Source organism: Agelaius phoeniceus, chromosome 1 (assembly GCF_051311805.1).
Source record: "Agelaius phoeniceus isolate bAgePho1 chromosome 1, bAgePho1.hap1, whole genome shotgun sequence".
Lineage (NCBI taxonomy): Eukaryota > Metazoa > Chordata > Aves > Passeriformes > Icteridae > Agelaius > Agelaius phoeniceus.
Window position 1 is genome coordinate 128006113 of NC_135265.1, and position 16454 is coordinate 128022566.

Here is a 16454-nt window from a genome sequence, read left to right on the forward strand (position 1 = left end):
AAATACAATCAGATGGTTAGAATATTATTTGATTTTTTGCTTGAAATATTCAAAATATTTAATTAGGCATATGAATATGCATGACTTTTAACAAAAACATCACTACATTGGTATGTTTATCAAGATTAAATATGGGCAACTGTAATACAGTGTTAGGAGATCTTCGGGAAGTGACTAACTTTTGATATACTAGAACATAGCCACCAGTCTGCAAGTTTCATGTTATTTTTACCTCATAAAAAGGTCCCTATGAAAGGGACTGCATTATCCAGTTGATATGAAAAGCTGATGCCTTTTCATCTTATGTCCTGACAGCCAAGTTCTAATTTAATCTTCAGATTGTCAAGTGGTCTGGTCAATCCAATACTCTAAGGAATAAAATAACATAGAAATTTCTTCCAGAGGTTATTTAGACCCTTCACAAGACAGATTCTTCTCTATCTGTTTGTTTCTGTCTTTCTATTCATTTTCAAGATTTCTATGTATTTCAAGATTTCTATTCTCATGATAAAATCTGTTACTGACTTTGTCTACATTTAATATAAGAACACTTTGCATGTTGACTAGCTAATTCTATCATAATTTAAATGTGTTCCATCCTGTCATAACCTCTACCATTGGAAAGAATAGACATCATTCCTTTACATTTCTTTGAAAAGTTTTTAGTTAATTTTAAATTGTTGGCAATTTGTCTTTCAAATTCTGACTAAACAATCCCAAGTCTTTCCTGCTACATTCACTCTTTTGGACTCTGTCCCATGGCTCCACTGATAGTTTGAGATGTTATCTGAAACTTCATCCAGAGAAATTATGAATGAAAAATCACCAGATCCTAAGAATTGCCATCTAACTTCTTTAAACTACAGAATGTCAGAAACATTGAAATCTTTCCTAAAATAAATTTCTATTTCTTTTGAACATTGAGGACTATTTCAATATTTTTGGATTCAAAATTTTTCTTATTGGCTTTGTTACCAAAAGCATTAAATTTTATGGACAAACCCAGGGGGTTAGAAATAAATATTTGTTTTCCATAGGATCAATTTGTTCTGTAAATCCATACAAATGTACCATTTAGACAAACTTTGGATCTTATTAAATGGCCTGCACTGATCCTGCTGCATTTGGAGATATTCAGTGTCCTCAGTAGGGAGAACTGAGATGTGGGAGGAAAGCATCTGCCATCAAATGTGCAGTCTTTAGACAACTATTATTTTAGAATGTAAAAGTCAACTAAGAACCTCCCATTAAACCTGAGCAATCATTGCAGTTCCCAGTGAGCACCAGCCTTATAGTGCACTCATTAACTGATGAGCATTAGGTCACTAAAAAAGAATTTTACATGCATACATGCTTAATTGCAGTTTATACAAGCCAAAAAAGCAACTCTGTTAGCTTTGGCATACAAAAAGCCCTTTTTTAATATTGCTTTCGACAAAGAAGATTCTATCATGTAAAAATTATACACATCACTTCAGAAAACCATTATAAAAAGCCCCATGCTTGTGGGTTTTTTTTTTTCTTTTAATATTATTACTCATTTGCACAATGCCCTTTTATTAGGTATTTTTTGCAAGAATTTGTGGAAATTATTTCAATATACATTAACATTCAGTCAAGGATCTAATACAGTATAGTGTAGTCTGGAGCTCAACTGAGATAGGTAGCTTAAGCATAAAAAATATATTTATTAATGAAAAGAGCTGACATGAAATTTACCAATTTCCCATTGGTTATAGAAACATGAATTAAAGACCAAAGCATAACCATACACAATATGTTAACCTATGTTAACTGTTCCAGAAGAACAGCCATCTACAGTGAGGATTCATTTGTATTTGCATAGCTGAACATTCAAACAATTTATCTATGCATTATTTAATTTATATTTGTTCTGGAAAATATCTTTCATGACCTAGGGATTCTTTTTACAAACAGAGATGGTAGTGCTGCTTGTACGATACAAAATACTAGAGGTGGGCTAACTCAAAAAATTGAATTGGCCCTCAGTTCAAATGATTAATTAGTGATTCTGTGGACACAACAGCTTGAAGAAACTACCTCTCTTTCTGAATAAAATCTCTCTTAAACTTCTCATGAAAGCCTTCTTTCTACCACTTCACTTTAAAATCTTACTTCTATTATTACTTCTTACAATGCCCACTCTTCATCATTTTCATGCCTGATTCAAATATCCCATGGAAATTGTTGCCAAAAGTTATCTCCAAAGTTAAAATCTTACTGTGGTTCAAAGATGACTTTATAATTATTTGGGAAAGCCATTACCACGCAGAGAAATATAAACAAGATTATTCATGAGAAAATCCCATGAACTCCAAGTAATAAGCCAACGTCTGGCTACTGAGGTTTTTCCTTGGGTCAGGCTGTCTCACAGCTCTGGAGCTGCTCAATTTGGTGTTTTCTGCAGTGGCAGTGCTGCAGGTATATCTTTTAGAAATCTCTGGTTTATGTTCCCTCACTCCCTCATAGCTACCAAGAAAGTCACTGCTTGCATTCCTCTTTCCCTCAACATACAAAGCTTCTGTAAAAAACTTTTCCTTTGCATCCATTCAAAGATGTGAATTCTGGTGTTGAGACATGCAGTAGGAAGTCTTGTGATAATCTGAGGCCCTAAGGGGAGTGAAGGCCTTTCAGAGGACTGCAGGAGAGAAATAGCCGTATGGAGAAAAAAAAGACACCATAAATAAAATAAAAAAAACCCCAAAACAGGAAAAAAACCAAAAAACAAACACACAAAAAACCCCACTTCACTTAAAAAGACAGTGAAAAAGTAAACCCAAAGTTTTAATGCAATATTAGGAAACATCTTTAAAACATTCATCCATTCATTCTCACTAACAAGAACAGTACAATAGGAAAAAAGTTAAGATCATTAAAACACATTTTGAAATAAGTGTTTATTTAGAAGAAATCTATGATGAGAGTTTGGAGCAAGTCCTCACAAATGTTTTAGAAAATTATGCGTTTCTTTGGCTTATTCAAGTTTAAACATGGATTTTTTATGGCATCACTGAAAACCTTCACCCCAAAAAAGATCATTTATGCATCTATTCCTGTTCCTTTAAGATGAAATGGTAACTAGGTCAGCTTGCCAGGTCTTCATCCCAACACCATAAACAGAACCCAGCTGCATCTGAGTTCCAGCTTTGAAAAATGAGGATTAGGATTTCTCTGTTTAACTTCATCTTAAATTTCTACAAGATTATACTCTGGTTACAGTAAAACATCAGCTGTACAGCTTTCCCTTTCTTTGGTTATTGCCCCCTTAGGCATAACATTGAAATCAAAGGGAAGACAGCTGTACCAAAATAGAAAATTGTCAGAATTTATCTGGCATAAATTTATCCCTCAAGATTTCGTTATGAAGTGTTACTTCTTAAAAAAAACCAAAACACTAAGTACTTTCCAAAATCTTAAGAATTACAAGAATAGAAGCATAAATTATTTGGATCTGAATACAAAGAACGGAGTAAGCACTGGTTCTGAGCACTAAACACAATCAGTATCATAACAGGGGTAGTATACCATAGACTAAAATAGTTTCATATAATGCATTCATTATAGGTAGATAAAAGTCTAACCACTAAATATGATGGAATTGGAGGATTCCCTGGGACAGTGAACATTGTCTAAAAGGAGTTTATCACAGTTTAATTCCTTTTCCAGAAGTCAAAGTGGAAAACACACAGAAAATTTTAAATTCTGCATTCTAGTCCACAGTGACACCAGCAGAATTCAGTATGCACTCACTGCATGACCAGTTTGCCACTACCAGGACTGTTAGGAAATGCTTCACAAGGGGTCCTGAGAAGATGGCAATGCTATGATGTGCAGACTGAAATAACTTTTTTTAAAATTAAAGCAGTGTTTAACTAACAAAAGCAAAAGTCACTACCTGATCTTTGTGATCTTATTTGCCTCATGACACAAATGTTCAGTACAACCATATTCCATGGAAAGATGCATAGAAACTGTGCTAAAGATTTACAAAATTATACAGGTCTCACTATGAAAAAAGTCCCAACAGAAATCTTTCTGACAAATAGAACTCTTAGCCACAGAAGTTAATACAGTTTTGATATTGGGGATATTTGCTTTTTGCAGTCTGGGAATTCATTCTGACATTCTCAGTCTGAACTAAACATCTTTCTCATACTATACATAGATACTCTGCAAGGTGTTGGAGAGAAAATTCTATTCCCATCAAGGTATCCAGCAAAACTCCCACTACTTTCAGTAGAGTCAGCATATCACCTAGTTTATATTCGTCAGTTTGTGTTCTGTAGTCCTAGTGTTGCCAAGTTTCATGTTATTTGGAATTTTTCTTAAAACTCTAGGTCCCATGGCAATCTAAAATTCACCTTAACAAGAAAAGATCTTGGAGAGATAAACAAGAGAGTTCACTGATTAATTTCATCTTAAAGCAACAATTTAAAGTAGGGCAATGAGGCACCAGAATTCTCATAATGCAGTTAGAAGAATCTTTAACATCTATTCTGGAAACAAAAGTAACTGAGCAGCAATCACAATTAAAGCAATAGAAAAGGGCTGGTAAATAAAATCAAGTCACTCAACAGGTGAAATTATTCCAAATACTTTTGAATTATGGTCTTTTTCTGAGGTTTAAATGAAAAATGCAATACTGTCTAAATATGAAAACTGCTTAATTTGTCTCTCATGTTCTTGTTTTTACTCCACATACTGAGAATAAAATTAGAGTGCATTGGGACATAATTACTTTTGCAATTCTGTAAATACACGTGTGTGTTCTCCAGCACTCCTGACTAAAGAATAGCACAAAAGAGCAAAAAAGGAAAATATGAAAATACTACATCAGCACTATCAATGAGCTATTTACCAGAATTTCCTCATCAGCTGAATCTAATACAACAAAGTGAAATATTTAGTGCACTTGCAGTTTAAGATTTTGTCTTACTGGTTTCAGGGTGGTGGTTTGATGCCTGTGGCCCCTCCAATCTCAATGGGATGTTCTACACAGCTGGACAGAACCACGGGAAGCTCAATGGCATCAAGTGGCATTACTTCAAAGGCCCCAGCTACTCCTTGCGCTCCACCACCATGATGATTCGGCCTTTGGACTTCTGAAGGAATTCCGCAGCGGATCCCGGGAGGAGCCAGGCTGGCACCGCCCTCAGCAGCAGCACTGGCACAGTCTGAAGGGAGGAGGTGAAGGGCTTCTGAAAGCAGCGCGTAGGGATGATGCAAAGTCGCTTCGCTGTCTCTCCATAACCTGCACACACTTCCCAACAGCCACCCCACACTTTGATTACTGCGGAGAGCTTGGTTTAGAAGGTGGCTGAAATTATTTTCCAAAGAACTGGATTTGGCTATTCTGCACAAACTTGGTGCTTGCCAGTGGATGCCTTTTTTTTATTCCTTTTTTTTTAATTCAGCAACAGGATCAGAATTTGAAGAACTGGAACATATGAACCATCGTCTATTGAGTAGAATGTTATTCAGCAGTGAAATGACAACATTATACCCATGAAAAGGGACTACAGAGACACTTATATTAAAACTTTTCTTAAAGCATCCAAGGTGACCACTCCAATATTGTTTTTATTAATGAACTGAATTTGAATAGCGGATGGATTTATGTGAATCCCAGAGTCAAATTATTTGTGCAAATAAAATTTTTCATTAAATACTTTAAAGACAGGTTTCTAATAAACTGAGTCAAACATATGAATAATGATAAGAATAATAAGCATAAATTCCTCAGTTGCTCTGTAGAGGTAAATCAGATAATTGGCATAATCCCTAAGCTAGGATTTATAGTGTGATAACAAAAGTAGCTGTGTTTTTAGGTTTTTCCTTTCTTTCATTAAAAGCAGTCTGAATGTCATGTAGAATAATTAATAGAAGGTTTAAAGAATGAGAAATATTATCCAAGAGAAAATACAGGATTTTGCATGGAATTTTTCCATGAAAAAACATAGGAAGGCAAACTGTGAGAGTATAAAAAATTACATAAATGCATCGCTTAAGGCAATGGATTAATTTTGCAGTATCCTTGCATGTGCGCAATTTATCCTGAATTATTTTACTTTTTTATTACATTTTTGTGAATATCAGAAGCATGCCAGTTCTACACAGTGCTTAGGCTACAACTATAAGAAATACTCATCAGAACTGTATAAAAAATAAAGAATTGTGAACTTGTAAATATCATATATTTCCTGCAACAGTCATTTATTTTGTACAGGCAACCCTGAACCCATGCAAAGGGTAAAAAGCCTCAAAAGGATATAAATATTAAAGAACTTTAGATGACTGCTTACAGGTTGCTAACAAGTAATTTTGTTCTATTAAAATGTTGCAGAAGTGTGGGACTATTGGAAAAGATAAAAGTCTTCTAATAACAAGCAATAAAGTAATGGGTGGCCTATGAGGATACAGAGATAACTCTTTCCATTTACAGCCCTTTTGATTAAGTTATATGAATAAAGTCCATTTGGGGAAGTAGTTCACAGTCATTCTACTTCTACTAGAAATTAAATGAAAAATTTTACCCTACTCCCACTGAAATCAAAAGTAATACTCTCATCAATTAAATTGAAACCAACATGGCACACAGAATCTGCACACGGTGAGGTGTTTGCTCATCTCTTTGTTGCTTGGTTCCATTTATTAAACTGTTCCTGAGATGAGGAACAACAATTATCTGATTTTTTAAAAAGAATAATGATAACTCTTTTTTCCCCTTACTTTTTTACCTTTTTTTTTTTCCATTTAGCAGTTTATGTCTATGGAATAGAGAAAAAAATACTTGGACATTATTAAACACCTCTTCCTGAAGATCACAAGGTTATACTACCGCTGAGGGCTATTGCAGCCCCTAAGGGTTCTCTGATTTTGTTACAATTTGATGTTTGTTTCATTTTAAGTGGGAAGAATTTTTTTTCTTGTGTAGTTGTATATATTTATATATATATTTGAAATAATCTTGACTAAGGGTTAATTTGAAGTTTTCTGCTGAATAAGTTACCAAACTACTCTTTACGTAGCACTTTCTTCACAGACATGTTTTGCCCCAGTTTCAGCAGGTTTTTCTAATGGTCTTCATTAAAGTCCACAATATGCAGTCTATCTCCACTACATTCTCAAAAGATAGGGTTTTGCAGGTCTCCAAGTTAAGAATGCCATTTTTGCAGATCCTATTGCAAAAGGCCAAACACATTTAAAATTAAAAGCATGATATTTACTGTTTATTTATCTGGGTTTGAATAAAAAAAGTGGATTTGGTTTCCTATCCTTTATAATAAAATGTTTTAAAAATTGTGGAGTATGTGATTTTGCTTTGCTCCAAGTATAGCTTTCTGTGACAGGCTGATAACATTTTAAAAGCCACTATCTCTCCATGTAAGAAATAGTAATAAGCTTAGAGACAGACTGTAGGAAGGGAGGAACTCTAATTCAAGTTTATCCAGTAATTATTATTTCTAACTTTTCATGTCCCTACTCCAATATTTTTTATTGAATGTCCTTGATTAAAATAATGGGACTATATTTCTTATCTTTGGTTCAAATCATAAAACTCTCTATCAATCTTTAAAATACAAGATTTCTTTTATTCAACAGACAAAGATGCAAATTGAAATGTGATGTTTTCCTTGCTTTATGATGTGTTCTCCTATCAATCATTCAATCATGTGAGGCAGTGACAAATCTCCACTGATCTCTTACCCAGAAATTCCTTCTGCTCCATTTGTATGCCTTTTAACACTACAGTGATCAGGTTTAGCATCTCTTTGTCATGTAGAATAATTTATCCTCATTTTCTCAGGATTTTTTTCTTAATTGACTTGTTATGTTCCTTCAGGGAAATATAGCTTTTTAAATCAACACTAAAGGTGCAAGGAACTATAGACATAAAAGTACATTTTGCTCTGAAAGTTGAATGAATATGTACTGGCATAACTTGAAGAGTTGCAATTCCTAAAAATTCTGTATTTGGAGTTGATTTCTATTAAAATCCTACTTGCCTTGACAAATAGTAAAAAATAGTCATTGGTCAGTGGTAATAGTAACTTTACTATTTACTCTTCACAGATAATTTCCTGATTTATAAAACAAGAATACACAAAGTTTTGACAAAATAATAGATATGTTTTCCAAAGCATATTGATCCTTAATTTTTAATATCTTTTGAGGCTGGAAATGTTATTTAAATGCACACTTTCCTAAGTGCCCTAGCATCCAGTACTGACCTTTCAAGTAGGTAAATCATTTATAGTCATTTGTACAACTATGTCCCAAGATAAAGTTCCTTAAAAAATCCTTCCAGCTATAAAAACAACTTTCTTCTCTGCAGACTAGAAGCTCAAACCACAGCTCTGACCATGCCTCAAATAATCTCGTTTGGGATTGGCACAGTTTCCCCTTCTCCTCTGGGAAGAACAAAACTGAAATAGCAATCACAACAAGAGCTTAATTCTCTAGGTAGGATCAAGTGTAATTTACAACCAGACTGTGCTGCAGCTGTGCCAAAAAGCATTCCTACCTACCAGCTTTTACATGGGCTGGACAGCTTGAGGAGAGAGGCACTAACTCTGAATACAGCTTGCTGCTGCTCTCTGACTCTCAGCTGTGGTGTGCACACAGATACACACACAGACAAATCCATACATCCAGAGAAAACTTGACACAGACAATCAAAATGATCTTGCTTAAATTTTAACTAGAGGAGCTTTAATCTCTTAAGGTAAAAAAAAACAAAACAAAACAAAAAAAAAAACAACAAAAAACCAGAACAACAAAACTAAAGAAGCAGCAATAGCAGGAAGGAGAAAGACAGGGGTATGGGACTGTAATGAAGAGAGGGACAAGACAGATAGAGAAGAGTTGAAAGGAAGGGATTACCTGTGAGACACAGCAGCTTCATATTTACTGTGCCATGACTATTACACAATGTGGGAGCTCCCTTGTCCTCTAGAAATGTCCAAATCCCCTCTGCCTGGCTCTTGCTCATGAGTAGAAATCTATGGGTATTATTTCTATTTATATGCTCTGAGTGGTTTGTTTGTTTGTCTGTGTGTTTTTATAATCTTTGTACAGGGACCAATTTAGTATGGATTTTTGAGAAGACATGCAGCTGATGGTTATGTCAAGTTAGCTGTGTAGCAAGTCCTGTAAAAATGAAAAAGTTCCTTTAGAGAATATTCCATTCTGCTGTGTGACTTTTAAGTACTGATGATGAAATAGTACCTATGCTCATCCAAAATCTGGGGAAATTAGAGACTTTCTTCTTCCACTAGATAAAATTTTTGATGCCCAGTACAGTTTTTGAGCCTGTGACTTCAATTAAAGAACATTAAAGAATGGATATATACTGTAAATATGACCCCCAAAAGATACATTAAAGTGCATCAAGGCCTAAACCAGTCCTGTGTTTTGATAGAAATAATCCTGAGCCTTGAAGTGTTGCCATAAATTTTCCTTCTCTTCTTACACTTCTCACCTTACTCCCACTTTAGTAGTTCCCTTATGACTCCTTTTAAACTGCTGGCAGTGTTTGCCTTTTGCTGTGTGGAAGCAGTCACAGGAGGCAAGCACCAAGTTTTAACAGCTCTGCAGATGCATGTGTTCACACCACCACCTGTGGGGAGAGCAAAGTCACTCCCCACCAAACCACGGGTAAGGAACATTTCTTGACGCTTGTGGTTTGCTCTGCAAGATTGTGAAGTGAAAAATAAGGCACACAGAGGTCCTTCTTTACACCTAACAGGAAGCAGATGCTTTGCCAGGTCAGCCCTGAAAGGGACTCCAGAAGAGTAACTCATAGGCAGCTTCTCAGACACAGTGGAAATGGAGGGGAAAAAAATCTCAATCAAGGTAAAAAATAAAAATGGAGAATCTTGATACACTAAAGTGGGCAAGAAAGAGTTGAGTAAGAAAAATGTACATCACAGAATAAGAAAACTAAGAGTGCAAAGGAATCATATTAGGAAGCTGAAGGCAAGGTCAGCAAAAGAAGGCAGTCAGTCTGACAAAAAGAATATAGCAAAATGGCAAAGATGAAAGCACTGGATGAGAAAAACTGAAGAAGAATTCAGCAGAAGAATCTGTTAACACATTTATTAGAGCACAATTAGTATCCAATTAATTTTCCAAAGCCTAAAAGGAATATTATCACCCTTTTACTTTCTGCTTTTATTTATTATTTACAGTGTAATGGAGGTACACTGGTAAAATCTAAAGCAATACTAAAAAACAGTTCCTTCTTAGATGAATTGTTGCTAACACGCTGCTTGAAAAACAGTTCATGCTTTTAGTATGAGACACAAATCCACCAGTAGAACAATCAACTTTAGATAATATTTACTCTTCCACTAACAGATGTGAATCACCATCCTTTTGCAACTCACTTATATTTAGAATCATTGTCTACTCTAAAGAAAACTACACATCTTTGATCTGACCTCACTCAGCTGCATCATCAAACCACTGACTTATTTTGAGTAATAGAGCAGAACTCCTGCATGGTTTTACTCCTCTTCCTTTGAAGGAAATTTTTTCTTTCATTTTTTCTTTTTTTTCTTTTTTTTTTTTTAATTTAAACACTTCTTGTTTGGAGTTCATATTTCATCCACCAGAGATGCTTATTTAACCTCTTTGATAGCTTCACTCAGTGCTGTTTCTTCTGTAAAACCCCCAGGCAAAGTAGTCCTGAGTTAATGCAATGGTTCTTGTCACCATCTTCTGCTCTGCCTTCACATGGGGTATCATACAGCCAGGAAACAACCCTTTCCTTTCTGAGGGGTTTCATTCAGCCTTTCCAGGAAATCTGGAACTCCTGGTAGCAACATCAGTGCAGATTCTGAGGCCCAAAACTGCTGGTCCTGGCTCCCACAAATCCCTGTGACCAGCAGCTGTCCACTGGCCAGCCCCACCAGGGCTATCTGTACCTTCATCCAGGTAATGGGGGTGTCCGCAAGCTCCCCCCCTACATCCCTGTTTCCCTCCTACCTGTTTCTCTTGGAATGCCTTTCTGTCCCAGAGCAGAGAGAAGCATGGCCCAGCAGCCACCACAACAGCTGTCCCCATGGGATGATGTCTCTGCACATTTACCAGCAGGCTGTGCACGCTCCAAAGCAGCGCTTCTGGAATGACTTTAGAATGCCTGGTCACAAGACAAAGACGATGCAAATACATCTCAGTATCTTTTTTAAAGTACAATGGCACTAGCCAAAGGCTTTTCCACTAATTTTTTCTATTTATTAGTTTAAGGAACCGGTGCTAGTTTTTGCTACAGGAGCAGACAGACAGTTTTCTAACCACATAGGTGAAGATGTGTCTAATATCCCTCAGTTTTAGCATGTAATGAAAGTTTTGGCATTAGTTTGGAGTGTTCCGTTTTACCCAAAACAATGTGAAATGCAGAGATAGAAAATTTACATCTGTGACTGTGAATATGGGTTTATGAATGAAGATTTAGGCAGGAGCCAAAAGCTTCTTACAGCTTCTTTTTGATTGAATGACTTGAGCAAATTTGCTTGGCACCCACATCTTCTGAGTCTCCTTTCCAGACTGCGTGAGTTACCTCACAGAAAAGAGAAAAGATCAAAAAAACTGCCTCATTTTGATATAATCTAAAATAGATTAATTGCAAGTATGTATAAAATGTTGGAAATCTAAGATTTATAGGGTGACTAACCTGTTCAGGTTAAGATATATTCATGTGAGCACTCAGAGAGTAAAAAATCAAAAATGCTTATATTTTCAGTGCACTTAAATATAATATAAATATGTAAAAAATATAGTTTAAGTAGCCACTGGATGCATGGAGAAAATGATAAAGAACACTCATTGTGGAACAAGGCAAGATACCCTGTCATCTCAGCTCACTCAGAGATGCAGAGAAGCCCTTTTCCCTTAAGCTTCTGATGTCTGCTGCCACCTGTGGTTGGAAAAGAAGCTTTTCCAAAGATGAATTCATCACCAGAATCAACTAAACATGAAATGAGAGAGCTAAGAAAAGGAAACAGTAGGGACCAATAAAAATGGTCAGGATGTCCAGCACAGATGTCAAAAGGAAGTTTCTAGTTGGGTACATGTTTTCAATTTCAAAAGTACTGAACTCCCACTGATTTCAGTTTATTCCAAGTGGATTAAAAATACACTGGCTTTTTAGCAGTGTAGACCCTCCCTAAAGAACTATTTTCACTTGTACAGAGTAAAAAGTTGCTCAAAAAAAGTGGGTGATGGAGAAAGGGAAATAACATAAAACTATTCTAAAAATGTGTATTGCAGTTACTACATTTTCACTAGACCAGAGTTATGTGTACAGAGGAAACTCATCAAGAGGTGTGCAAGGAAGAAGCAAAGAACAGAAAGCCATAGTTTCCAAGATGGGAACTGAACTATATTTAAAAAAACCACATTAAAATAGTCTTCAAGACAAATTCTCAGCAGTTGTAAAGGCAAAAATCCAATTTCTTCTTAGAATCTAAATTTAACCAATTTATGCACAATGAATTATCCTGAATGTTTTAATTGCTCTCTCACAGGTTTTATATCATGCTTCAAGAACCACATTTCAATATAGTTTTTGATTAATGAAGACTAATTAATTGGGAAATTAAAATATGTACTTATAATTGTATATTTTTAATTCTCCAACTAATCCACTCATTTCAGTGCCTTTATTTACTCTGGAGTCATATTCAGCAATGGAAAAGATACTTTGTCTTTTCAAGAGTTCAAAAATTCCTTTTTTCCCCTTTAATGCACCTGAGTAATATTTGCCATGGGATGGTCCAAATTAATATCTTCAGAGCAGCCCAAACTGCTAATCCTGTTGCCATACATAAACTATCTCATTTCACTGACCTTTCACTTTCTAGTGTTCCAGCCAGAGTTGCACTGAGGTTAGGATTCACAGGTCACAAGGCCACAGATAACCTTAGATATTAGCAGGATTTCATGTCATTTCTTACAGAAACCAGGAGTAAACCAATATTTAGAAAGCTGGAGAAACCCATTTGTTTGTGTGCTCTTGTCCTCTTTGAGTTTCAAAGGCAACCAACTTAGCATCTCTGAACAAATAAAAATGAATGCACATGAAAGAAAACCAGAAGCAATTTGGTTACCCACTGGACTCAAGCACAACAGACAAAAAACCATTCCATAGCTGTCCCAGAATGTGTTCCACTCCACAGGCAGGTTTGATGGTACCTGAGGAGCAGCATGAAGGAGCTGGCACTGTGTTACAGAAGCAGAGAAATTTCAACCCCAGAACCTTGGCTGTTAAGAACCATAGGACTATGGAATATATACCCTTAGAAAAGCAGCATTTTGAATGTTGGTTTAGTGGCTGAAAGCCATTTTTCACAGCAACTGGGCCCTGGACCTGTGGTTCAGTTCTCATCTGCTCTGCACCTGACCTGGAAGCTTGGAGGCTCATGGAAGATGAGTCCAATATCCTTCCTGCCATCTTGTTTGGGTCAGATGAAGCTGGCCACAAAGGAGCTCAGATACCACATCCCATGCTAACAAAAACAACCCTTCCCAGCGTCATCACTATAACACACCCTGAAGGGGCCCAAATCAGCATCATTATTTCACATTCTTCTAGACAGACATTTCCACTTATGTGTTAGACACTGAAATGTTTTGCAGATGTGGTTCTAACACATCAGCTTGTTGACACATAACAAACCTCACTGATACTCAGTTGTGGAGAGCCCATTTTTACTTAATGCCACAGATTTACTAAATGGGATATTTTCCAGTTGATTGCCCTATGAGGAGCATGTCCAGGAACCAGCACTTTCAGAGCATGTCACACCTAGTGAATAAGAGAAAATGAATGTTCTCATGACAAAGAGTGCTATTCCTACTAAACGAAAGGCAAGCCAGAAAATAAAGCCACTGTACTTTTCAAAGTACTAACACTTGTGCAGTGCATGCACAACCAAACTACTTTATTGAGTTCAGAACTGCCTACTGGCCATACCTTTTCTTCAGAATTTTGTACTGTGTTTCTTGATGTCTTTAGCTTCTAGAAATTTGGGACAGATTCAGGACCTATCAAAATGAATTTGTGAGGCCTGAATTTGTGGCCTTTAGTCTGGAACATAATATAAATAAAACAAAACTGAAACAGAATCAAACATTCTTCTTTCTTCACAAAAATGAAGTCAGGAAATGCTAGCTGGCATTATTTCTTTCTGTATTCACTTTTTTAGAAACAACACTCAACAAGGATTTACACAAAATAGCAAGGCAGGGAAAACAGAGATTTTGCAGTCCATGAGATTTCTTCATTGACAATGGAAACATGGAGAAACTCAATTTATCCATGCACCTGTCTGAGCCTCCTGCTGGCATCACAAATCACTATATTAAACTGCTATTCAGGAAAGAACATGAGTAGCAGCATACCAAGCATGTCAAAACACAGAATGGATTATCAAACAGATTTAATTTGTAAGAGAAATCTTTATTGCTCGGTGAGTGAATTATGAGATTAGTGTCATGGAAGTGATAAGCTTGGTATTCCACCAGGAAATACCAGGTTACTCTGTGCATCCCAAAGTATTTGTCTCCAGACAGTGCTCTGCACATTGTAATCAGAAATGATTGCACAATAAGTGGCTCCAATAAGCAGACAGCAGGACCCTGCCTAAATGAAATGCCCTCTTTGGTACTGTAAAATGAGCTTCACTGACAAGGGTAAGATTTCACCTTCCTTCTTCCATAAAGGCCACATCCCCAAAGGAGTCTTTTCTACTCTTGTCATCTTTCCTTGTTTGCATTGCTTGGCTTTAAACTGAAGCTTCCCTAGGTTGTCCTTCTTTTTTCTTTTTTTTTTTCCTTCTTTCTATAAGATGCGGATGAAATGCTTTTAAATATTAATAGGCATGTTTCTAAAATGCCTCCATTCATACAGAACCTTCCAACAGCCCTGTTGCAATTAATAATTTTGAAATCTTTTTACTGTTCCTTCATATGACACCTATGAAGAGGAGCCAGAAATTTGGCTAGATCCATGTAAACTGCAGTTGCACTACTGGGACAGTGAAGTAGATGCCACTCGAAGGCTTGTCAAGGACTGAGTTGTTCTTTTCAGGCTTCATGCCTATGCATCATGGAGCTAAAAGAAAACAAAACAAAGCCTCCTCTTTCCTTTTTTCAGTTTGCTGTGAGTGGCTGTGCTCTAGGAACCTCTAGGCTGTGCACTGGCAAGAGGGTATAGGCTGATAAAGCAGATTGAAAGGCTTCTTCTGGGGAAAAGAAAAAAATTAACATTCTCTCTCTAAAAGTGATGTAACTGGTTTTCAGTGACTTGAAGAGACTGGTGGACACTTCAGCATCCAGGGGCATCTGGGTGGCTTGAAGATGACTGAGGAAGGCACTTGTTGCCTGTGCAGTCTGGTCAGGATTCTTGCATACTTTCAAGAGAAGTCTTCTGGTCTCAGCCAGTTTTTGTTTTGCTCAAGTTGAACTACTGTCATAATTCCAAGATCAGGCCCTTCGTAGGGTGATGTCCTGTCACCAACAGCATTGCTGGTGAGGTGATTAAAGGTGTAAGAGCTGTCTTTGCAGTCAGTGCCTGGGCTATTCTCAGCCAGGACCTTGCTTATTCCATATTGGCTGCAGTACATGGCCTATCCAAAAACTGATGGGCAATTTCTCAAAAGCAGTATAAATCCAAAGACTTTCTCATATTTCACAGCCTATGAACTTTGGAACACCATACACTGTTTTCTGCTGAGTTGTGCTCCATCCTAGTTTTATTTTAGACTTCTTTATTTTACGTTTATATCCAGGTGAGACACAAAAGCTGAAAAATGAGAATCTGTCTGTGTTTAATGTTGGAAAAAGGAAAAAAAACCAGCAGGCTGAGGAAATATTGGGAGATTCCTACTGAGATATTCTTAGTAACCTGGGTAAACACAGTTGAGGAAGAGGAGAAAACGTAGCAATTAAAAAAGCATAAAAGTAAGTCTGAGAGTGCAGGCCTCTCAGGTCATCACAGAGCTTCCATCACACAACCTACTAGAAATAGTGGGAAAAGATGGAGCAAAATCACCCCAAAGTTAAAAATAGTGGTATGGCATTGGTGATGCTCAGTCAAAGAAAAGATTAAAAAATAACTAATATATTGTTTGTCTTAGTCTTAGGGTGACTGTCTTACTAAGATATGAAAAAGTGAAGGAGGACATGATCAGACTCTGAAGTCCTGGTCAGTTTTGTGGTCCACTGATTACTGCAGCCTGGACAGGCACTTCATTTGCTGGTGATGGAGCTGCCCAGTTTGTGTTCACTGGCCCCTATGCTCCCTGTAAAGCTCCTTCACAAATACAGAGACTTGAAAGGAGAAGCAGTAATTCAGGAAGTCTCTTAACACAGCAGGGTTACATTTGCAATATGGAAGGGTTAGGATTGAAAACCAAAGTAGTTTAATT

The 16454-nt window shown here is 36.6% G+C and overlaps 1 protein-coding gene across 1 annotated transcript in view; it reads left to right on the plus strand.

Annotated features, from left to right (window-relative positions):
* The window catches only part of ANGPT1 (angiopoietin 1), a 152900-nt gene extending 145577 nt beyond the window's left edge, over positions 1-7323 (plus strand). Inside the window, exon 9 of the mRNA XM_054635521.2 lies at positions 4967-7323. Coding sequence (XP_054491496.2) covers positions 4967-5127 — 161 coding nt within the window. The 3' untranslated portion in view covers positions 5128-7323. The remainder of the gene's footprint in view (positions 1-4966) is intronic.
* The last annotated feature ends 9131 nt before the right edge of the window (positions 7324-16454 follow it).